Genomic DNA, 25,650 nt, shown 5'->3' with positions numbered 1-25,650 from the left:
CCCACTTGTCAGAATTTAGAACGCGTGTCTAACGTTCAAAGATGTGCGCCACGTATCAGAAAGTGCACCGCTGGAGAAGAAAATTCCAATAGAAGCAATTGAACGGGTTAGTTTATGGTAACCTTCGTCCACATTTTAAGTGACGGTTGATGTAAGATGGCCCAGTATACCATGCTGATGTAATGATCCTAGCCATCAAGTTGGTTCGCATAAAATGGACGATCCAATTTCATCAGGCTAAATTGCATGGTTAGAAATAGTCAAGAGGGTAGGGTAGCAATCATTTGAACAGTCTGGATTTACTTATACAGCTACTACGTGTTGGGTGGATAAGACACCACCAATTAGGAATACAAGTGAGCTCCAGCAGTAGCATATTAGCCAAAGGAAGAGGAATGATGCGTGAAAATCTAAAACATTCAAGCCGCCCATCAAATGAACTAGGCAGTGTATGTGCAGAGACCTCATATCAATATTTGGGCCGCCGTGGGTATTCCTTTGCCCGCATGCAAACCCGGCCCCGATCCGAGCATATTATCTTATATTAATTTTCCTAATATTTATAATCAGTCATTACTAATTAGTAATACTTATTAGTACTTTTTTAATTTGGAAAAAAAAATGAAAAAAGAGGCTGACATGGATCTACATGTAGTGCCTTGTGTATGCCACAGCCTGTCAAACTTGTACGTGCGGTGCGTATGCCATCTAACCCGTCCAACAAGGCCTTTCCATTATGAAAGTGGCACATCCAATCATGAATAGATGTTTTACTTTAAAAGTTTTTTTATTTTTTATTTTTAAAGATGTCAAGCTGTTTTTATGTTTTTGAAGAAAAGATAAGTATTCCAAATTTCTAGTGTAAAATGGTTGGAATTTTATTATTATTATTATTTTATTTCATATCTTAAATGGATAACCGATGCCTTAATGGGTGCCCTGTATCCCATGTAACCATTTCAGGCCTAACATGAGTGTAGTTACAATAATGGTTACTCTTAACATGTTAGAGCGATAAAGAGTGCTAAATTAGTGAACCTGAATGAGTTCACTGACCATTCATCCAAATAGAAAAGCTACCTGTTGATCTTCAGGTAGGCCACACATTTGGCGGAATTTGAACCTTTGATGTATTTTTTTTACATGTATGGCCCCACATGATGACGGTGTCAATCTTCTGTTTTGATTCTTTTGAAACAGGAAAGATACATAAAACATCCTACATTCACAAATAACAAGCAGCGAGTGGGAAAGACAGCTGTAGCAAATGACGCAAGCCTCATAATGGCTCTTTATCAGTTTGTATCATACTTCTAAATGTGGACTTCTGTAGAAACCAAGCTGAGTCAACTCGGGTTGATAAGAAATCAAGCCGAATCTCTATGAAACTCGCTGATGAGCTTGACTCAGTTCAGACTCAGCAAATCGGGTGACAAGAAAGAATCACTAAGTGAATTCGATTTACAATTGAGTGATGGGTGAGATTCAAAAGCATGACCTCAAACAGGTGAGATTACAACATCACCTAGCAAGGCAAACAATACTTTTGCAATTCAGCTTGTCTACTTTTAGACTAATAATAGTTTCTTAGTATCTATTATGGATCAAATTTTTTTCCTAGTTTAATTATTAAATGTGGACTCGGGTCGAATCAAGTCTTTGAGTCAACCCAACCCAGCTGGATATCAAGTCAAAATTTTAAACTTTGGTTTGTACAAGTGGGGTCCACAATTCATTGATTTAGACATTAAGACAATGGGTCCCACTGCTTGCAACAAAAACCTCATACAAGGAAAAATCCCAACCCTTCAATTGGTGACCAGAAAACAGGTAGTTAAGAAATGAAAATACAGATATGGTCCACATTTCAACGGAAAAAGGTTAAAAAAATCGATGGCGATGATCTCCCAATATGGGGCTCAAGACATTCAGTGGTTTGGGTCACACAACAATGGATCTCAGAAACTACAAACTGACAAACAAAACTGACTGAAGATGTTCTTGAGCCTACTAAGCATAGGGCATTACATCATTGTAACAATGTTAGCCTCCCAAGGTGTTACATTTTGAGAAATGATCAGATCCAGCTAGTTGTATCTGCACCAACAAGTTAATTTTTCTGTACCTTAAAAAACACCGGTCTGCAGCTAATATGTGAATAATGGCCAAAGATAACAGCCATTTTTTACCATCTTTCATAGTTTTTTTTTTTTTAATTTATATAAAACAGCCATTGCCACTACATAACAGGAACATTGCTTAGTTGTAGTTATTGTACAATGCTAATTTTCAAACCCTACTGCATCGGAGCAATCTCGTTTGATGAAACAGGAATGGGTTCAAGCCCGTAGCTCAATGGTGGACGGGCGTGTTTTGAGGGTTCGAACCACCTTTGTGAAAAATAAAAATAGACCGAATTGGGCTGGACTTACCAGGCATGTTAGGTCCAGCAGTGGCAAGCAGTTTGCCTGCCCCACTCAAGCCTCGCACCGTCCACGTCAAGGTTCAGAGTCTGGAGCTTTAAATCCCTGCATTGAGATTGAAATAAGCATTAGGAGCGCATTGCTTACTCTGCCTTCCAAAATTGAACGTCTCAAGTGTGGTTCAAACTATTGATAAATTTATAAACAATGCAGTTCCCATCAATAATTGAAGCTATAAATGTATTCAAATTCGACACCCATTTTTGAAATATTTATAGCTCAAAAGTTAAAAATATAACAAGAGATTCAAGGAGAAACCACGAGGGAAATAACCAATCTAGCCATCCATTTCTAGTTTATATAAGGTTTAGTGCTTTGTAGGTGATTAAAAAGGGAGGAAACTCCCACTTGCTATGCCATACACATTGCATATGAGTATGACTAGATGGTTCATATACCAGAAGTTACAGTTAAAGATCAGACAGTACTAGCCATTTAAAAGAAGTGTACAAAAGGGAAATCATTTGATTCAGAAATTGAAACAACTGACAAGTCGGATCCAGGGATGGAGAAGGCCCAAAAATAACCAAAATTGGAAAATCCAAGCAATCTGTATAGGACCTTTTTTCAGTTGAATGTGCACTCTTGTATTTCTCTTCTTAACCATCAATCTACAGGACATAAAGCAAAAGGTTAAGATTATTATACCAGAGAGGTTTTACTAAGCCATCGATGGTGAGACACAACATAACAATTGTGATGCAGGACAATTAACCACTTGCTCTAAAAGCTCAAACTGATAGAGCATGGTGAATTAATTCCTTTATCTCATAGCCCAGGCCCCACATCTCATGGATTAAGACCTCGGCCGAACTCTACTCGTGGGCCCCAAATCACATGAGTACCGCCTCACACGAGCCACCCACCTCACACGGGCCGCCCACCCCAAGTGTGCTCCTGCATCCCACAGGCAACCCCACTCAAGCCTGGTGTGAAAATGCCCTTGCACTAAATTGTCTGGATTATCGAAACATGGCCCCACTTCCCAGACTGAGTAAAGATGTAGGGCATGCATCATATAATTTGTACGAAAATCACTAAAAACTGGTTAGTGATTTTTGTACAACATTTTAATGTAGCACCAAGAAGAAATTGAACTAGAGTAGGTATCCAAGACTCCAAGTACATACTAATTCCAGATGATCAATTTCAAATTTAGGTGTTCAATTAGCGACAAGCAAAGAAATATATACAGAGTTGCTCGACATATAAAAAAATAAAACAAAATAATAAAAAAATTTGGGGTTGCACCCCAAAAGGTTCTATTAGAATCACTCTTAAGTCTCTAAATCCCATTAGGAAACAAGAAGAACTAATTTCTATTCATAACAAAATTTCATAGTCTGTCTCTCCATACAATCCATACTAAAGGGTTTATGGCCAAGTTTTTTTTTTTTTTTTTGAAAGGTAAAGAATTTTCATTAAAGAAGAAGGAAAATAGAAAAAAGAATACAAACAAGAAAAAGGAAAGCAAGCCAATCGCCCAATCCCTGAGGAATCTGAAAACCATATTAACTGCTGCCGGAATTGAGCGACCCCTATTTCTGAAGCAGCAGTCATTCCTTTCCCCCTAGATGATCCACAAAGCAGCAATCAAAGACAGACACCATTTCCGAACCCTGGTTTTAATTGGCATTCCTTCATGCCAAACTGATAAGCAACCCTGCATCGAGTTGGCCATGATCCAAGGGATGCAAAAATAATGCACTATTCCTTCCCAGATTCCAGCAGCAAACAGACGCACAATGAATAAATGGTCCACCATTTCTGCCTCCTTGATACAAAGAAGGCACACATTTGGGAGGATCATCCCCCTCTTCTGCAGATTATTACTCGTCAGTACTCTGATTCTCCCTACCAGCCAAGCAAAAGCTGCAAACTTGGGATGGGCTCCATATGTCTAAATATGACCTTTATGGCATGGAGTAACAGAAGCAGCAGACCTACCAGCCAAGCAAAAGCTGCAAACTTGGGTTGGGCTACATATGTCTAGATATGACCTTTATGGCATGGAGTAACGGAAGCAACAGACCGAGAAATGGACTCGTATAGCAACTTCACCGAAAAATGGTCAGACCGATCTTTTAGCCAAACTGAGGTGTCATCAGCTTCTGGAGAAAGCGAAATACCATTAAGACAGGCCAAAAGCTGGAGGAATTCTGCCTCTTTCATCTCATTCAGATTCCTCAGGAGGGATCCAGACAACATTACCCACATCCACAGCAAAGCACGCAGCCATGGAAATATTCATGATTGAACAGAGACCAGCTAATTTGCGATAAAGAGAACAGCCAGCAAAGCAAGCAGCCATGGGAATATTCATGATTGAACAGAGGCCAGCTAGTTTGTGATAAAGAGAACAGCCAGCAAAGCATGCTGCCATGGAATATTCATGATCGAACAGAGACCGGCTAGTTTGCGATAAAGAGAACAAAGGGGCTGCTCCCCCAGCCACCTTTCCTCCCAAAACCTGATTCTATCACTGCTGCCCAGCAAGTTAGGAAGTCATGAAGTCCAATCAACAATTGAAGAAAGCTAGGATTAATAAAGCCTGTTGGCACAAGTGAGAATCCTTCCCTAAACTATCTCCAATGTGTACTAAAATAGAACACCCAAGTAGATTGTACAAAATAAAAGTCCAAAAATTACTAAACTGCTTATAGAGATACAAGTGTAAGTGCCTTGCTTTGTCAATAACGTGAGTTTGTGTGTCATCAAGTCGGTTGAGACCCATTAGAAGAAAAAGACGTCCAAATACTTAAAGACTTACAGCATCAAGGCATGGAGATTCAAGTAAATTGAGGCACCTTAGCGAACCTAGCCCTAAACCTCCGTAACGCCAAAACAACCTGCCTCTAATTGATGCACATCAATAGGAAAACCTTGATTCATCATCCCAAGTGTAAGACTTAAATATGAACAAGTTCAGCTAGGCTTATAAAGGTTCAGAGCAGTTGATGTTTAGAAACCAAAATTAGCAAAAATCAGAGGTCTTTGGATTGAATCGATAACTTCATCATTTCGAGTCGATCCAATTGACAACTCATGTCGATTTGATCGAAAGTGCCCAAAAGTGTCAAGCAGCCAAAACAACAGAAATTCTGACATGTCAATCAAATCGACAGTTCCATCGATTGGAGTCGATCAAATTGACAGACTCATCGATCGAATTGGCAGTTAGCCGTTATAAATCCATTGGAGCCTTTTCTATATAAATTGGGCACTCAGACCTTTGCAAATGATATGGGTTTTTTTTATGGTTTTAGAGCATTTATGCATACAACCCTTATTTTCCTCACCTAGGCTCCAATCCATTGAGTTCATGTTATCTTCCTTGTGATTCATCACTCTATATGAGCATTCCAAGCTCCAATTGAAGATGTACATGTTCTCTTACATTCTCCAGAGGTTGGACACTGATTCTATAGGAAAACCCCTTGTCTATCATCCTCTAGAATGCCCATCTAGGTGAATCCACATTTGGAACCATCCCATTAGTTGTATGAGATTCGACCACCATCCCACTCTTCCATTAGTTCGGCACTCTCAATGGGAAGATCGTTGAAAGGTAGCTTATTGAGGAGCTGAAGAAGCTCCACTTCAAAAATTGAGGGAGGTAAAGAGAAGACTATTCAAGATTGAAGAAGCATCTCAAGACTTGTGCCATCAAGGGGCTCATCCAAACTCATAAGAGCTTTTGTTTAGAGTTCATTTATTTGGAGTCAAAGTTCTTGTGCCACGGGAGGGTGTGTACATGTTTGGTTCTTATGTAGAACCATTCGCAAGTTTAAGACCCAAACTTGATTAAGTCCTTGTGTAGGCCACCAACGGGTGTGTACGTAGTAAGTCCTTGTGTAGGCCACCAACGGGTATAAACAAGTAAGTCCTTGTGTAGGCCACGGATGGTTGTGTATGTATAAGTCCTTGTGTAGGCCACCGGCAGGTGTGTACATGAATTAGTTCTTGTGTGGAACTAATCGAGTAAGACCTTGTGTCAACCACCAATGGGTGTATACGTGGTAAGTCCTTGTGTAGGCCACCAACGGGTGTAAACATGCAAGTCTTTGTGTAGGCCACCGATGGTTGTGTATGTGTAAGTCCTTGTGTAGGCCACCGGCGGGTGTGTACATGAATTAGTTATTATGTGGGACTAATCGAGTAAGACCTTGTGTAGGCTACCAATGGGTGTGTACATGAATCCTTGTATAGGATTATGAACGTTAACGGTGAACCTATTGAAAACCATGTGAAATAATGAAATCCGAAAAACTCAAGTTGAGTTCGTCATCTGGGAGTATAGGTGAGTAGCCGAACCACTATATATCATTACGTTTGCGATTGATGATGCCTTTCTGTTTATGCTTGTGATTTGATTTTTTCATTTTATGTGGATGCATGAATGGATTGTATGCTAGGTGTTTATTTTAGTGCGCGCACACTTGATATTTCTATCTCAAGTCATGTACTACTTTGCACATACAATTGTATCTTTTATAGTCTATGATCTTGGACCTACTTCACCTTGTGGCTTTTGAATTAATTGGTAAATGATTTTAAATGGTCATATTCACCTCTCCAAGACTTAGCCATAATTCTAAGCTTCTAAGCTTGATAGTATTTGTGCAATACCCGCAATTTCAATAGGATCCATATAGTTCATGTAAAATCCCAAAATTACCAAAACCAGTACGTATATAGAGCTATTTAATGCCTTAGAAGTCCAAATTTAGAATTTGGTTAGGCTTGCCCCACAGTCTAACCATATTGTTTATCTAGCAATCCGATTTACTTTGTGGGATCCACAGGTCAATTGGACTATTGGATGTCCCATCTGATTGGATTTGTGGGACCCACAGTCCAATCCGACTGCAAATCAGGGCCTGTTCTTGCATCAGGCAGTGGGGGTTACCATGACCCCATCTGATAGGACACACACCTTGAATCACATATTTTTACTAGGATTGTCCTTTTATTGTGATTTTTGGCCTATGACATCCATTTAAAGGGAGCCTAATGGTTCAGATCATGATGCCATGTGCATGATATAGACCTGGCAGGACAATTTTCAGCCTCCCAGATAGGCCGGATTTCCTCCCATAAAAACGATCTGGAAAATGGGCAAATGGAACTGAGATCTCACAGAGAAGTACCAGGAAAATTAAGAATCTTGATAACCTAAGTGATAACTTTCGCATTTTAGTACCACTGATTCATGGGCATGGAAAAGAAAACAAAACAAAACAAAAATCCTCAAAAACAAATACTTTCAACTAAAGCAGTTTTGAATACATTCATTACCTTGGAATGAGAATGATAACCTCAGAATTTTCATGAGGATCACGTCATCAACGCATCTTATAGTGTTGAGTTCTAGACACCTGGCAACGCTGACCGTTCAATGAATATATTAGCATTATATCTACGTCACGAGGGTTCTTCTTGTTAGGTGCAACGGTCATGCTTCCCACCACTGCCTCCCCCTCACATATAGTTAGTACATCTTCAAGGTATAGAACAGTCTGCTTCCAATGAGTCGCCCGCGATTGAGGCCCTGCATGATTCTTTCTTCTGAGACCATTTGGAAACATACTAAATGCTCCACAAACTAGTTTGAATGCAGACTTTATAGCACATGTCCATGTACAGAGCAGCAAATAACAAAATTAAGATTTATGTGTCTGGGTGTCTTGGAAAGCATGCCCAAGGCAGTTTCCGCTTTCCATGTTGGCCCGAATGCAGAGTTGAATCAATCAGGAGTGGTGTCACACCCATATCTGCCCTAACTGGGATTTGGATGTACATCCAAATGCACCCAAATAGATGAGATTCATCACAAAAAATCTGAAACGAAATGATTGCACCAAAACTGCAGGGCCCGCACTCACTTAAACACTTAGAATTGGGGATGTCAATGTCCCGGGCCTTAGTTCATCTGGCCCAGATTGGGAACTGGTTGGGACTGCCAGGCCAGGCTATTCGAATTTCAATTTTCAATAGCCGGGCCTGGCCAATTGACAGCCCTACTCAGAATTTCAGCACTAAAGGTGACCCTTCTTTCCAAAGGCTAATTAAATCTTAGAGTTCGACCAAAGTAGCTAAAAATAAAGCAAAAACCTGTGGAGAAGCCAATCAACTTGTGACACTTTGTAAACGAGACATCAAAGTATGCTACAAGGGCATGGATATAATCGTCACGCTTTGCGATGAGCTTAAATGGAGCAGTGAAGGAAGCATCACCAGCAGCCATCTTTGAAATGTCCATCGTCTGAATACAAGCAGGTCAGATTCAATAGTTGTAAGCACAAAGAGAAGTTTCAAAGGAAAGCAAAAATGTCAAGCGAAATTGCCAAACCACCTTGAGTAAATGGCAGTTTGTGACAATTTGATTCTTGTCAAATGTGTCAACAAGAGGTTCCGTCAGCGCTTGTTTCTTGATGCAGCTCATGTCAAAGCCATATACGTTATTCCAGACTGGAAGCACAAGAACACTGTCAGGGGGGATAAGCATACAGACAAAAGCATCTAATATTGCGCCTTGCATGCACATTCACATTGGTAGTGGACAGAAGTCAGCATCCATATGTACAAGTACCATGGTTCTAAGACTTGGATAAGTCATATCTCAGATTCGGTACCACCCAAAGTCTAAGAGCCATGACAAGCGCACCCACATCCAGCAACATGCAAATCAATAAGAATACATGCGAGCTTACATTCAATCTTGTCTTCCTTATAATCAGCATCCTCTATGGCTGTCAAATATAGGGAAGCTCTGTCCGGCAACACAATCCCACCATTTATCTGCAAAGAAAAGACCAAAAACAACAATTGCTTTTCTTGAAAGTTTAGGCAGAGATCACTAGACATTACAGGGATTAATTATGCAACATAATACCTGATTGTCCTTAAGGCACCACAACAAAAGGCCAATATGGTGAGTTCTTATTTTTATTTATTTGTTTAGTATTTGAGCCAATTTTTTGCAAAGTTGTTTCAATTTTCTTTCTACAATACAACAAGCAATTACCTAGGTTCGAAAAAATAATAAACATAAAAAACACAGGTTAGTATGGAGCGTCCCACTCTAACCCAAAACACAAAGTAAAGCTTACCACAATAGCACGAGATAAATACTTGATATTGTCATGAACAGTAATTTATGTCAATGGGGTACTCGTGAATGGGACCAATGGGCAAGGGTTAGGGAAATCCTTTTCAGCTTGGTCGACATCTGTTGAACAAGTAGATGAATTTTCAAAAAGCCTAACAACAACATGGAACAACAAACATCCACTGAATAGGCAGATGAATATTCCAAAAAAGCCTTCGGAATAGCAACAACAAAAACAACGATAACAGCCTATTTGTTGTAAGACCGACAATGACGACGGACTGTACATTTTGTTGGAGCAACAGCAGCACCAACACCACCATCACCACCACCAATAATAATACGTACTGGGAGGAGATAACTTTCACATGCCTCTTACCCTGCAGTAACTGTGTGAACAGATTCCTTTAAGTCAACCACACTAGACATCTTAATGGACAATAACCCATGATTGATGAAATCAAGACGGCTCCAAATTGATCTGAACCCGGGTCTAGGCCAAGCATCCACATTAACCTTAACATCACTCCTTAACTGATACCCAATGCCCTTCGTAGAACAACCAAAGCTTGCCTATAGAAAGTCTAGGCAACTCATAACATCTATCGAACAAGGTACAAGCACGACCAAACAGAAGCTTCATGGAATTCTTTCTTTGTTAATAACAAAAGTAACTGAATCTACATCTCTCGTCCCTACTAAATCAACAGCATGCTAGTTCTTTGACTGTGGAAGTACCTAACATGCTACTAAGGCCATTAGGCAACTGATGAGGACATCACATCACGTACACCCTTACTTACGTATCAAAGGACGAGGTGGGCAGCGCTGATTTCCCTATGGCTAGGCGAGTACCCGTGATCGTGCTGAAGACCCCATATGCATGTGCGAGCATCTGGAAGACCCCACACTGGGAAGATGCACATGGGCTGCTTTATGAAGTGATCCAGGCAGTTGGATCGGAGGGACGGGATGATCGGGCCGTTGATCGTTGATCGTCCACATCAATTTTAAACTTTATCATATTTTAGGATTTAGTTTTTTATTATTTTATATTTTGACACATTATGAGTGTTTTAGTTGATTTTATTTACACTAGGGATATTTTTGTTAAAGTTCACAACACGGGGATGTTTGTAATTTTTGAAACTTCTTGGATTTATAAAAAGAGGGGGGCATGTGAACTGACCTCTCCCCCATGGGATTTTGTGATTTTTTTTTTTTTTAAAGAGAGAGAGAAAAGCTCTTGCTTTTTCTCCTCCCATTTTCATGCGATTTGAAGATACTTCCATGTGATTTGGAAGGAAGATTAGTGCAAGGCTACTCCTCATCAACAGAGGTGCAAGGTCTCTATCTATCCCCACATCATCTTCTCTTTTCTTCTTCATGCAGGTATTTTCTTCAAGTTCTTCATTCTCCCTATCACAAATCTTCGTCTTCTCCCAAACCCAACCTTCTCATACCCATACACAATCCAAACTCTAATTGACCTAAACCCATCCTCTCACCCCACACGTGTAGCCGCACCTATCCCTTTTGGTTTCTCACCATCATTATATCAAAACCCCTTTCTTCCATCCCCGAAACCCTAACCCTAAACCTAAAATTCCTAATTTTCCTACTTTCCCAAATTACCCAAACCTTAATTTTCACCCTAGGTTGTATTAGGTTTCCCATTTTGAAATAGACTATATCATATGCTAATTAGATATCCCTACATCCATTAGATCTTAGTTTCTTTTTATTTAATGATCTTGAGTTACGATGTTGGTAGCTTAGGCTGGGATTATGTATGGTTTTCTTTTGATTTTTTATAATATTTGTGATGATTATAGCGATGTTTGTGTTTGTTTTTTTTTGCTAAATATCTTAATTCGGATATTTGATTTCACATGTTACTTAGTTCATGCATCGGTCATGCATCAACAACCCACTAGAGTAAGCAATAACGGCTGAACCAAAGGACACAATCATCGAGTAATTTTAGAAATCCATCAATCAGCTGTGCTATTAGACTGGCAGTTTGTATGATAAAACTTACTTCCAACCTTTATAGCAAGTACAATGTAATTTATCTTCTTGACAACAAAGAGATAGATCCTTCACAATAGCTGATGGATGATCTTTTTTTCTCTCTTCAAGATAACTGTTTCTAAAATCCTCATAATTTAGATAGTCTTGAGCCACAATGAACTTATCAGGACATGTCAGCAACTCATATAATTTTGAATTGCACACATTAGACAACTTGCATCTTGATACCAATCAATCATTTTCAGTATACAGATATATATACACTATCATACGCACATCCAGATAGAGAATCACATGAACATGAATGAATGCATATTTTGGAGCCAAATATAGACAAGAAAACTGATTAGACCCTAGCTAGAGAAATAAAAATTCTACACTGAAAAACAAATATGCTGCATCAATCATAAACTGCATAAGAAATTTTATACAAAACCCTCTAGAAGGAGTTGAATCACTTACAAGCCACTTATCCCGTGCGTATAGAACAGTGTTTAACATATTTTCAAACAGTAGAAAATAGCCCATCCATTCCGAAATGATGATATCCACATGGGTAACAGGTAGTACAATCTCTTCAACCTTACCCTTCAAAACCGTTATCACTGAAGAAAATGCACAGGGATAGGTTAGTCATGAGACAAGGCAGTTCAAAACATGAGACAATAGGGGGGGAAATATATGTTGAATGATTCCAGGGGGTGAAACTCACGATCGGAAAATCCATTTGCTCGAACAATCTCTTTTGCCATGTCAGCCATTTGAGAGCATTCCACCTGCAATGCTAAAGGTTGTTATTCTACTAACCGCATCATAAAATGGTAGCAGTAGCACCAAGATGATAAAGCGCGAAAAGGAACTATTAATTATGGAAGCCAAATAAAAACATAATATCAAGTAGATGACTTGAACCCCTTCATATAGATAGTGACTTGGAAGTGACCAGTGTTTGAGTTATCAGCGAGAAATCGATAATATCGCCGATATTATCAGTGTCGCTAGACATGCGATACCGAAACCCCAATATTTTGTTTCTCTTCTAGATGTCGCCGATATTTTCGATATTATCGGCGATATTTTCGGATCACTGGCCAAATCAGCCAACTCCCCTATAGATTTCGATAAAATAGGCAAAACAAATGCCGTGTTTTCGGCGACATTAGGCGACGACCCTCTTATTCGGAAAAAAATATAGAAAAAGAAGAAGAAGAAGAAGAAGAAGAAGAAGCTCTCTTACCTTTTTACTCAAGATCTACCTAAGGAGTGGCCTTCGGCTGAATTTGGTTGTCCAATCGTGGTCAACAGCGCCGGATCTTTCACAAGAACGAAAAACCTAAAATCCCCTTTTTCCTTCGAATGGAATAGCTTTGAAAGGAAACTGGATTCTACCTAGGCTTACGGGGATTTGATTTGGGATTTGGAAAAAAAATCGAAATTTGGGGAGAGATTTTTGGGAGCTTTAAAATCGCCATGGTCGGGGTCGGTTTATCAAAAAAAGGGAAGTGGAATGGGTGGTGTACACACAGTAGCTGTATAGCTGTGATCGGGGTCGGTTTATCAAAAAAAGGTGGTGTACACACAGTAGCTGTATAGATGCTGTAGGTACGTTGCGTGCGCAGACGAGCACTATCGCTCCTCGAGCTCCGAGTTGTACGAACGGTTCAAAGGAGATCAAAGTTACATGGGCACACGGTGATGTATTTATTATATCTACACCAGTTCATCTATTTTTAGAGATCATTTAAGAGCATTATCCAAAAAATGAATCATATCAAAGATCATGTGGACCACACCACAAATAGCAGCGGAGATAATGATTTTCACCATTAAACAATTCGTTGGGCCACCATAACGTTCTGTAGGCCCCACCATGATGTATGTATTGTATCCTTACCGTCCATCTATGTTTTGAGACAATTTTAGAGTATGAGATCAAAAATGAGGTATATCCCAATCTCAAGTGGACCACATTACAGGAATAACGTAGACCATTAAAAACCTTTTGGGACATATAAAAGTATTGGATCAAGCTAATATTTGATTTTTGCCCTCATCTAGGTCTGTATGACGTAATCATACAGATTGAATATCAAATAAATAGTACAGTGGGCCATAGGAGGATTTTAACGGTGGATATCCAATCATTATTGTTTTCATGTGGTATGGTTCATTAGAGATTTGGATCTGACTCATTCTTTATCCTGTACATTAAAATGATATCTTCCAATGGTTGGACGGTGTGGATACGAAACATAAACCATGGTGGGCCAGATAACAGCTACACGTCACTACGGTGGCAAGTCTTGCCGCTCAACCTGTCGTAGCTGAGCGGCGTCCCTACCAACTCGAGTACATATGTGTTTGCGTACTGAGTAAATTATGTGGGGTCCACCATGATTTACATATTTTATCCACTCCGTCCATCTATTTTAACAAATAATTTGAGGGCTTTAGCCCAAAAATTAATTATATCCAAATCTCAAGTGGACCTCACCACGGAAACAGTGTGAATTGAAATTGTAACGTCTGAAATTCCATGAGGCCTAAGAAAATCTGGATCAATATATTATTTGTGTTTTTCCTTCATCCATGTCTTTGTGACCTTATGGACAGGTTAGATGACAAATAAACATCACTGTAGGCCCTACCAATGTTTCAACTGTGAAAATCATTATTACCAATGTTTCATGTGGTGTGGTCCACTTGAGCTTTGGACATGCTTCAAATTTCGAAACAACTATTAAAAGGAGCTAAAAAAAATGGATGGCCAGCGTGGATAACCCGCACACATTCATAGTGGGCCACAGTACTACTCTCAACGGCCACGGGATCTGAACAATGATTACGAGTCACCTCTTCATTCTATGTAGGGATGAAATGTGGCCATAAATGTGTATTTTTTTTTAAATGCATTTACTTTTGCATGTCTTAATTATTATAAGCTTACATTTGTATTACATAAACTCATTTTGGTTATTATTTGAGTGATTTCTTACGACAACGCGTGCCTTTTGGCCCCCATTAAATGGAAACTTCTTATTTAATGCATTCTTTTTGTAATTTTTTCATTCCTAAATATGTAAATATGTGTATTTAGACATGTCATGAAGTTTCACTGAAAAATTTCACCATTTTCTCCATGTTTCCCCCTTTTTCCCTGCATTTTCAGTTATCGGCGATATTAAAGCCAAATAAAAACATAATATCAAGTAGATGACTTGAACCCCTTCATATAGATAGTGACTTGGAAGTGACTACCCACATCCCACAACTATCAAATGTGGGACAAAAATAATAAATATAAAGGCACAACACAACACAATGAAGTTGATTTTGTATTCTCAAAACTCCTCCTAACCCAACATGATGGGATTGGAGATCTTCAATTGCAAATTGTCTTTAGATTGAGCTTCTAATGTTTCATTGAATCTTCTTTTAAATTGTAGGCCATAGCTGAACTTGACAACCATCGAGCCATCAAACTGTCATCAAAATCCTCTCAAAGACACATGTGACTGCACAACAGGTGAAGGAACTACACAAAGCGATTGAGAGGAGTACTACATTCACAACAGCATGGGAAAACACAATTGCAATACTTCACAACTGGTGAGTGAACTACACCGGCAATAGATAGAAGGCCCAATAAAGGAAGCAACAATCAATGGAAAAGGAAAGCTCCAATGTTAGATGGAATCCTCCATGTCAAGTTGGGTCAATCGTAATGTCAACCAATTTCCGTGCATCAAGAAAAAAAGAAGTTTTACAATGTCCGTTCCGCAACCCAACAAAGGCGAGATTGAAAATGGCAAAGAGGCAACCATTGCGAAAACCACTTGATCTCTTGTTTCTCGGGCATCACTATAATGCATCATCAAAGCCCACACCCACAACAACTACTACTTTGCCACTAACACCACCACCAACCCACGTAAGAGCTTGGAGACACGTTAGCATGGAACGGCAACCCACATCGAGCTTAGAGATGCTGGAACAAAAAGGAAGCCCTCATCAAGCTTGGAGACACCAAAATAAAATGACAATTCTCATCAAGCTTGGAGACATGCTGACATGGAATGGCACCCGGCAACAACCACAACACTCGAGCCAACAAATACGAGGGCTAACTTTTGGCAAGCCACCTAGGGTGTAGAGATTTCGGATCCACCAGCCCATAGAAGGAGAACAAATCAAATGGACAAGTCAAAGAGATCGAACCACTCTGATACCATGTTTAACAAACTAAAGAAAGAAAAAACATGAGATTTATATTAAGAGAAGGATCGGGGCACTCTCACTAGCTTAGAGCTCCCAGGCACAAGGTGCTACATTACTTACACTCACCACTCTAGACTAGATGACTTAAGCCCCTTCATATAGATAGGAGCAACAGCCCACATTCCTACAACTCCTCGATGTCGCGAAAAAGTGATAAAAGGCACAACACAATAAAAGTTGAAGTTGTACTCTCAACAATCGTAATGTTCCTATTCAACAGAAGAAGGTAGTGGGAGAAGCACTACTACTGCCTATGGAAAACTTTAAATAATATAAATTATTTAAAAATCTTTATCAAAGAGAGAACCTTTGATGTACTTGTGTGGCTATTAATTCACAAGTAAACAGATATAAACAGTGGTATATAGATAAATAGATGAACGCTAAACCTACATGAGAAAACTATAAATGATAAATGACAACATATAATAAAAAATAACAAATAAATAAATAAGATCATTTAAGATTTTTTATTTATTTTTCTAATAGGCCTCTCATGTTGTGCATGGATCCAATGTTGGAAAAATTTTGAAGAATGATCCTTCTTCATCACAACATAGACAGATAAAGAACACTTTTTTGAAGTACACAACAAACTTTATTCTAGGGATATACCGTTAAACACTAAATAAATGGTCCTAGAACATGAGACAATTTATCTGAATAGCAGATTATTTTGAAAACGAAAAAAAAAAAAAAAAAACACCTACTGCATAAACATGCTTTGCCCCTGCTTTTGCACAAAAAAGGGACAAGATACCAGTACCAGCACCAACATCGAGAACTATCTTGTTCTTGAAAAGAAAGGTATTTTGGTAGATAACATTTTGATATGTCTTAGTCCTGACAGTATCTTTAAGCATTTCCTGCAACATAAACAATGTCAGAGAAAGAACCATATCAGCATTTGAGAAATCATCACTGCTAGAAAGCATTGAACAAATTCTTAAAAAGAAGTGAATATTGCTATCTAGTTAAATCACAAGCCTAAGCTATTCTAACAACTAACAGAGACCAGAAAGTAACCACTGAACTGCTTAGGATAGAATAAAATAACAACAGCAACAACAATAACATATTGACAACTAAGCAAAGGCAAACTTCTGTTTCAGCATGAACTCGCTTGAGTTTGTATGTCTCTAGACCAGAACAGTACGTTCTTTAGATGAAACGAAATCAGTATCCACCTAACAGTCAGCAAAATGAATCTGAATGACCAAATTCCTAGTCCCGGACAAGAAACTGCCATCTCAGAGTATTGTAGTTTCACCTAAAAATCATACAAGTAGACAAGATCTATTTTTTTAATGGCAAAAGTAGTTAAGATTTTTACCACAAGGAACTCTTTCCTGGCCCACTTGAAAACTAAAATGCCAAAGAAGGAAACAACATCCCTGTGTAGATACAAGACTGATCCTATAGCTCACATGGTACGATTCTCAGACCATGTAGGACTTTTGCTATGTGTAATAAATGACAAAGAAAAAATAAAATAAACAAGAATTTAACTGCAAAAATAGAAAGTAGCTATACTATAAAAAGTAGTAAATAAAAAAGAAGCTAATTTCAAAACTTGCTAAATGACAATCACTTTGAGAGTATAAGGATAGAAGGAATCATAACCTCAAATGACGTTAGAGTCCATATATACTTTCATAGGATTACGAAATCTAAAGTGAAATTGAAAAGATAAAAATAGGAAAGGCCCTTGGACTAGATGGTATGCCAATAGAGGTTTGGAAGTGCATGGTAGATCGATGCAACCAAATAGCCACACAAGTTGATTGATCAAGATTTTAAGAATTCAACCGTTCAAATTGATGGGATTAACGATTAGGTTACATTGTGGGGGTGAGAGGAGCAATCGATAGTCATTATATTTCTAGAATTTATTTGTTTAGTTAGTTATTAGGGTTTGGTTAAGCATTTAATAATTTCTCATTTTTTTGTATTTTTATCACTTTTTTTGTAGGCCACTTTTGGGGTACCAAATGATGTCTAAATGATACGAAATTGATCCTCTTAGATAGCTCATTGAGCTAGCTTTCAAACGAGCTCAAGATCATGCAATTTTAACTCCATTTGAGTGAATCATAGCCCATTTATATAAAGCTCATATGGCCGTGACAAGATTCAAGGGTATTTTGGTTATTTTATTTTATTAAAGCTTATCTACTTTGTTTAAGTCTATATCAAAATGCATTATTATGATGACTTAAAAATTAAAAATAAATAAATAAATAAATAAAACATCTTTTCTCTTTCTTTACTTTGGAAGAGGATTTGTTTTTGTGTGTGTGTGTGTGGGGTGGGGGGGATCTCGGCTAGAGCATTGTTAGGGTTTAAGTCAATTAAGTATAAATCTAGGACCAATTTCGTATAATTTGGAACCCCAAAAGTAGCCCACTAAAAAAAAGTAACGAAAATACAAAAAAAAAAAAAAAAGAAAACAGGGAAATGCTAAATATTTACTCAAACCCTAATAACTAACTAAACAAATAAATCCTAAAAATATAATAACCATCCATTGATCATCTCTGTCCCACAATGTAACCTAATCGTCGATCCCATCAAATTGATCATGAGACCACAGATTTGGTCCAAATCATAGACAAGTTGAACGATTGAATTCTTAAAATCTTGATCAATTAACTTGTGTAGCCATTTGGTTACATCAATTCCACCAAACTTAAAAAAGAACTTGCCATCGACTTTAAATTGGTAGTCTTAATCTCCTACGAAAATCCTCATTTGTAGCGCACCTTCTTCGGCTGGCAGTTGATGGTGGAGATGTACACGCTTGACGGGCAACTTGTGGATAATACGACATTGAAATACGCACCATCTTTTCTATCGCTTCTTGTTGGTCCTCGAAGTTCTAGACGTCAATATTTGTGGCCCCTTCGTCACAATCAGCTTTCGATCTTTGAGCCTTGGTTGACATTGAGATGGCACCATGGTATTTGTGACACCATTCATCATCTCTTTGACCATCAAATCGTCCATACTTATTAATCCTTCGATCTACTTAACCATGTTATTTGATGGTTGATCATTCATTTTCATCGTCATTTCCTTCAATTGAGCTATCAATCCATCAATAGGTGTATCCATTGACCCATCAAGCAAATCGATAGTGGATTCCTCCTTAGTTGACACATTCACTTCAAACACGTTGTTCTTAGAAATTCCAAAAACAATGGATTAAAATTCATAGCACTTTTCTTGTTCAATCAAGGGCTCAAAGCAAGTTATTATCACCTCCTTGAGTTCCTTGAATTCTTTTGCAATATCTACCTTGAATGCTCTAATCTCCTTCTAAGGTCCCCATAAATTCTCCTCCAATGTCTCTTGAACATTCTTAGCTAAAGTTGCATTTTCGTGCAATTGGATGCTTTTGAATAACCAACATGTGGCTGCCATCATTCATAACACCGAAAGGGGTGTTGAAAGGAATCATGATAAGGCCATATGAAGATGGGTATGACTTGGGGGTGATATGGAGGATGATTATGATCATCCAAGTAACTAAAATAAGAATACACGATAGCTATGGATGGGCAAGGGAATCTGAATACAAATAACCATACGAGGCATATGGATATATTTCTATCCACAACATCTCTAAGAAAGAACATGAAAGAACATAGGATAAACTTTAGCCTTAAGTTCTAGATCTAAGGGTTTTAGAGGTTTGGAATGGGTTTTGAGGAAGGGAATTAAAAAAAAAAAAGGAAAAGGAATTGATGGGACAGAACGGGATTAGGATTTGGTAGGGTTGGAAATGAGTACAATTAGGGTTTGAGGTGATTGTTTTTTCTTCTTCTTCTTCTTTTCTTTTTTTACTAGGCACAATTAAGGTTCGAGGGGTTTGGGGAAAATGGGAAAAGGTAAGGGTTTCTTGATTTCAGAAAGTAAGGGAAAAAGAAAGGAAAGTGATCGAGAAAGATAGGGACAGATGGAAAGGAAGGATTGAGATGAGGAAATTACCTTATTTCAGTTTCCCAAAGAAGCAACTTGCTCCGATACTAAGTAATGCAAACTCCAAAAAGGGGATGCAATGGATCAAAATTGATAAATAAGATTGTAGGGAAGAACACTAACAATCTAGCCAAGTGTTAAAGATCACAACCCCCACCCTCTGACAAATCTACTTCCAAAGTAAAGAAATAACAAAGAAGTTTTACTCAGATCATAATAATAATGCAATACACCTCTATAGCATAGCTTTATATAGACTTAAACCAAGTACAGAAGCCCTAATAACATCAAATGACAGAAATGCCCCTAAATCTCACCACTACCACATGAGTCATATATAAATGGGTCATAACTAACTCAAATGGCGTCAGAATTGTATGATCTTGGGAAGTTTAACCCAATTGGCTATCAAATACAACAATTTCGTATCATCCGTACATCATTTAGTACCCTAAAAGTGACCCACAAAAAAGTAACCAAAATATAAATGGGAAAATTATTAATCATTCAAACCATAATAACTAACTAAAATAAATAAAACCTAAAAATATAACGACCATCCATTGATCCTCTCAGCCCCACAATGTGATATAATCGTTACCAGATTGTTCGTTAGAACATGGACCTAGTCCAAATTATCAATTAAAACAACTTGAATGGTTGAATTCTTAAAATCTTGATCAATCAACTTGTGCAGCCATTTGGTTGCATTTGAAATACCAAGTTATTTTTGTTGACAAAGTTTTTTAATAAGATTGTAAGATAGAAAAAAATGCCAAACGAATGGGGGAAAGTACTGCAGTCCCTATCTATAAGAAAAAAGAAGACATACATCGCTGCACTAACTATCGTGCGATTAAACTTATGAGCCATACTGGGAAACTTTGGGAAATAGTGATTGAGCAAAGATTAAGGCATGAGACGAATGTATCAAAAAATAAGTTTCAAGGCAAAGAGTCCTATGACTAAAGCTATTTTCCTACTTAGACAATTGATGGAGAAATATAAGGAAGAAGTGTCTCCACATTATTTTTATGGTCAAGTTTCCAGGCTTTTATAGGAAGAGATCCTTGGATGTTTGTTGCTTGCAGATGACATAGTTTTGATGGACAAGATGAGGGAAGGCATAAACATAAAGTTAAATTGATAGAGGAGTTCCTTAGAATCTAAAGGATTTAAAATTAGTTGGACTAAAACAGAGTATATGGAATGTAATTATAGTAACAATAGGAGTGCGAACAAGGAATTAGTTAAGATTGTTGACCAAGTAGTTTCCCAAAATGACCACTTTCAATATCTCGGGTTGACAATTCATGAGGTAGAGAGATTGAGAAGGATGTTGCCCATAGAATTCAAGTTGAGTGGATGTGCCTCTACAATTTTATGTGATCATCATGTAACATTAAAATTGAAAGAGAAATTTCATACAATAGCTATAAGACCAACCATGCTTTAGGGGACGGAATGTTGGACAGTTAAAGAACAACATGTTTAAAAGATGTATAGCTAAAATGAGGATGTTGGTATGGATGAGTGGCAAGACAAGGAAAGATAGAATTAGAAATGAATGCATTAAAGGGAACTTAGCACCATTGGGTAATAAGATGAGGGAAAGTAGACTTAGATGGTTTAGTCATGTGCAATGGTGACAAAGAATTGCACTAGTTAGGAGTGAAGATAGTAAGAGCACTAGTATAACCTTCTAGAGACAAGAGCCCAGGGCACGTCACTTACTCAGCTTTTGTTCCTAAAAGGTTATACCAGTGCTCTGCTGAGGATCATACCCTGAAAGGATCAACACCGGTGCTTTGTCGTGGGTCATCCACTAAAAGGATCAGCACAAATGGGTGTTTTGCCCACTCATAATCTTAATATTTCCGGAAAGCTATGTTAAAACAATTTATTCATTTATATTCATGAATGATAAATGATTAACTATGATTTTAAATCCAATATTCGCCTTATTTCGATTGATATGTCGGGTTTACATTTGGTAACATTTGTGAAGCTTTCAACTCGGGATTGATGCAATCTTATTCAGTTGTCAACTCATTATTTTTAACCATTTCAAGTTATGAATATTTTGAAGATGCAAGATACTACTATTAGTAGTGGAAGCATTGGATGTGATTGGATGCACATGATATGTCATTCTGCATAGAATCAGTTTAATTTTATTTTAGAATTATGAATGTAATAAAGCTTTGAACTTCATTCAAAATTTTCTTAATTCAAGTTAAATAATTATGCATCGATATAATAACATATTATGAAATTATTTATCTTAGCATGTGGTTTGGATTTTAAAATTTGTGGGATATGGTGGGAGGAAATAGAATTCATATTTACTTGTCATACTTAAACCTTTTTCACAACTCACAGTCCTGGAATTCGGGTTCGAGTCTAGCCAACTCGGTACCAAATTTCAGGCGTGACACTTTCTGTCCACTAATCTAAAACCAAGACAAAGTAACTACTTTAATTCATTCATCAAAATGCAGACTCATCTGATACTCCCAACCAATAACCTTTCCTCATAAGTACTTAAAACAGAAGGTAACTATGAGGAAATAAAACAAGGGTACCTATTATAACACAGACCACCCCATAAAGTGAATTAACTCCATCCAAGCCCTGACGTTCCACTATTATCAATCTTTGTCCCCGCCACCTTGAGAAAACCAATTTTTATTGTGCCCCAAATGCCCACACGAAAATTTTAGTTCCCCACACTTACACTTTTTTAGCCAATTAATTGTTTGTAGGATAATGGGCATGGACTCCATGGTTAAATAATACCATGAATTGTTGCATAACAACATATTAAAGCATCACTCAAACAACTTCATCCAATACAATGATAACCATAAACCAAATCCAAAGAATGAACAAAAGTTCCAAGAACATTTGGCAGACTAAATTGCATTGACTTACCAATGTTAGAAAGATATATTTTTTCACTTATACAGTTATCTCATATACTTTGAAAATACGAAAAGGGGGAAGGAAGCAAAATCAACATTTACCAGATCACCATACTCAAATGTGATATACTTACTTCATGAATGCCTGCAAGCAAAACAAACAAAGCAAAATAAAACCCACATGAGTTATTGTGACAATAATCTCTAAAAGACTAAAAATCAGCAAACTAATACTACATGATTACTAAAAAACAAAGGCACACTTCGGATTCAAGTAAACTCTTCATTTTTAAAAACAAAAATCTAGAAAGAATAAGTTAATTCAATGCATAAACAAACACTTAAAAATTCACTGTGAAAAAAAAAAAAAAAAACTATTCCACATTCTAGTAAAACCCCTAAAAACAAAACCAGTCTAATTACTTGAAAAACAGACAATTAGTAGTAAAAAGGCAATACCTTCGATGGAAAAAACCATCTTAATTTAAAAACAACACCCCGAACTCAAGTACTGTATCATACAAAGAATTCTGAAAATACCCAAGAAACTTGCTAATAACAGTCCCAACCTAGAAACCAAGCAAACTAAACCGATGACATTAAAGTACTAAATTCCAGAGAATATTAATTCTGCGTAAGCTAAAAATAGAAATAGAAAATTGAGAAAATAATGACGGCTCTTTGAAAACAAAACACACTTCGCATTCGAATAGAACAGCCCGAAAAAACACTTCGACCGCGAGAGAGAGAGAGAGAGAGAGAGAGAGAGAGAGATACCGAAATGGGAGTAGGAATCGAAGTAGTAATCAGCGCTTGTCTGGTCGCTGCCGATGTCGTCGTCAAGATTGGAGCTCTCCGTCGTCATCGCTTCAAGCTCTTCTTCTTCTTCCGATTGGAGATTGCAGCTGTTATTGTTAGTTCCAATCTCACAGCTGCCGCTGCTGTTTCCCTTCGGCCCAACCATTCGCTCTCCCTCTCTCCCTCTCCCTCTCCCTCTGTGTTTTTGCGGAGGCTTTTGGGAGGGAGGAATTTATACTATTCTCGAGCCGAGGATGCACAGTGCGGGTTCTCGAGCCTTGCGTTTGGGGCCCACCTGCTCGTTGATCAAAAACCAGTAAGTAAACAATCTCAATTCTCAGCCCTTTATAATCCTGTCCTGTATATAAATAAGGCAGCGGACGGTTCGCATTGACCGAAAAAAGAAAAGTATATTCTGGCTGAGTGTCATGGTTGATACGCAGGCACTACGAAATCGCTCATTTTACATAGATGCAACTTCGGTTCGTATTGACAGAAAAAAGAAAAGAGAAAAACTTTGTATACTCTGGCTGTTTATCGTGGTTGATACGCAGGCACTAAGAAATAGCTCATGATACATAGATGCAACTTGATTTGAACCGTCCGGGGCCCAATTTTAGAAGGATCCTAAACAGAAAATTACCCCGACTAGATTTCCTTGCTAGATGGTTTATGGACATTTTAACAGACGGTTGGAATGTAAATTATTTAACCGTCCGGATTCAACTAAAAAATGATCACTATAACGAAAGTTGGAATCGTTCAATCCATCTGGATGATTATTTACCTACAGACATTCCCACAATTTGGACGGTTTATTTTAACTGATTCGTATGCCACTCGTACAGTTTCCAAGAGTGTCTGTAGTGTCAAATCACTCCACAAAATAAGGTAAAAAGGATAATAGGGTGGATACCAGATTCCGATCCGGGTGATTTTTTGCGCGTGTTCTACATCAGATCAACAGTCTGGGTCACCAACCTGTGGGGCCCACCTAAGGGCCCCCACCGTACCGTGCGTGAGCCACAGGCCATAGATCTCACCCATTCGACTCATCAGAGGGAGGGAGAAAGATGATGAAGCGGTTATTTGCCGCACCTTTTTTTTTTTTTTTTTTACACACGCACACACACCCCACACACTCACGCTGGTGGAATTTCACCACTCATGGGTACTCGAACCCTTGACCGCTCCTGAGAGTCTACCACCCGAGCAAGAGTAAGGACCCGGTTATTTGCTGCACCTGGATGCATGGGATCCACACCCCTAGATGAGGACCACCGTGAAAATACCCTGAAAATAAAAGTAAGGTCCACTCAACTGATGGGCCACACGTGTGCAAGGGACGGAAACAAGCAATGCGGGTTTCTTTGGACGGTTCGATTTTCCAATACAAGTGTTGCCCACCTGAGCCTCGGCAATTTACTGGCTAAGCAGAGATGCCCACGCCCGGTCCATCTCGGACGCGGATTGCATCCTACCCGCCCGTCTCTAGCCACGAACGGGCAGGTCTGTGGGTGGGCCCGCCATGATGTATCTGTTATCCACGCCGTCCATCCCTTCTCTCGTATGATTTTAAGGTATATGCACAAAAATGAGGCGCGCTAAAGTAGACCAAACCAAATAATATGCTTAGGTTGCATTAAATGCAAGTTACATTAAATGAGGTAGATCCAATCCCAAAGTGGACCACACCAAAGATAACTCTACATTAAATGAGGTACATTAAATGAGTCATGCTTGCTTCTAAGTTATAACTCTACATGCATGGATGGGGTGACGTCTCTTGTGAGTGAGATTTTTCCACTTACTATTTTGGGAACTCATCAATGAACGGTCTGCATGGTGCACCAAAAGGTGAGAGCAGAGGCGTGCATCCTTAAGCATATCTCATCTAATTAAAGTGGAGATACCCCAAGGGACAGGAGCAGTGCCTGCCTTGAACTACCCTCTGTTTAAAACATGGTCACCCATCAACCGCACACATTGCATTCACCTGTGTCAATCCACACCGTCTGAATTGCAGCTCCAACTGTGGACG

At 38.5% G+C, this 25,650-nt stretch overlaps 1 protein-coding gene across 1 annotated transcript; it reads right to left on the bottom strand.

Moving 5' to 3' along the window:
- Positions 1-1,979: 1,979 nt before the first annotated feature.
- Positions 1,980-24,485, bottom strand: LOC131222854 (probable protein arginine N-methyltransferase 1). The gene is made up of 10 exons (XM_058218074.1): positions 23,589-24,485; positions 22,946-22,956; positions 16,617-16,772; positions 12,341-12,404; positions 12,091-12,233; positions 9,197-9,284; positions 8,839-8,954; positions 8,598-8,748; positions 7,782-8,034; positions 1,980-2,528 (listed from the first exon to the last, which is right to left on the bottom strand). Exons 1-9 carry the CDS (start codon positions 23,773-23,775, stop codon positions 7,829-7,831), a joined length of 1,122 nt encoding a protein of 373 aa, XP_058074057.1. The 5' UTR covers positions 23,776-24,485; the 3' UTR covers positions 1,980-2,528; positions 7,782-7,828.
- Between the last annotated feature and the right edge of the window lie 1,165 nt (positions 24,486-25,650).

This window comes from Magnolia sinica, chromosome 13 (assembly GCF_029962835.1).
Source record: "Magnolia sinica isolate HGM2019 chromosome 13, MsV1, whole genome shotgun sequence".
NCBI lineage: Eukaryota > Viridiplantae > Streptophyta > Magnoliopsida > Magnoliales > Magnoliaceae > Magnolia > Magnolia sinica.
Note: the sequence above shows the minus strand (reverse complement) of the source record. Positions and strands in the feature narration are given on the sequence as shown.

Coding starts and splice junctions, on each gene's coding strand:
- LOC131222854 (XM_058218074.1), bottom strand. CDS start 23,775: ATGGTTGGGCCGAAGGGAAACAGCAGCGGCAGCTGTGAGATTGGAACT. Junction 12,405..16,616: donor GGGCAAAGCATGTTTATGCA/GTAGGTGTTTTT, acceptor TTAGCATTGCAG/GTGGAATGCTCTCAAATGGC. Junction 9,285..12,090: donor ACGCACGGGATAAGTGGCTT/GTAAGTGATTCA, acceptor TTTTCTTTGCAG/ATAAATGGTGGGATTGTGTT.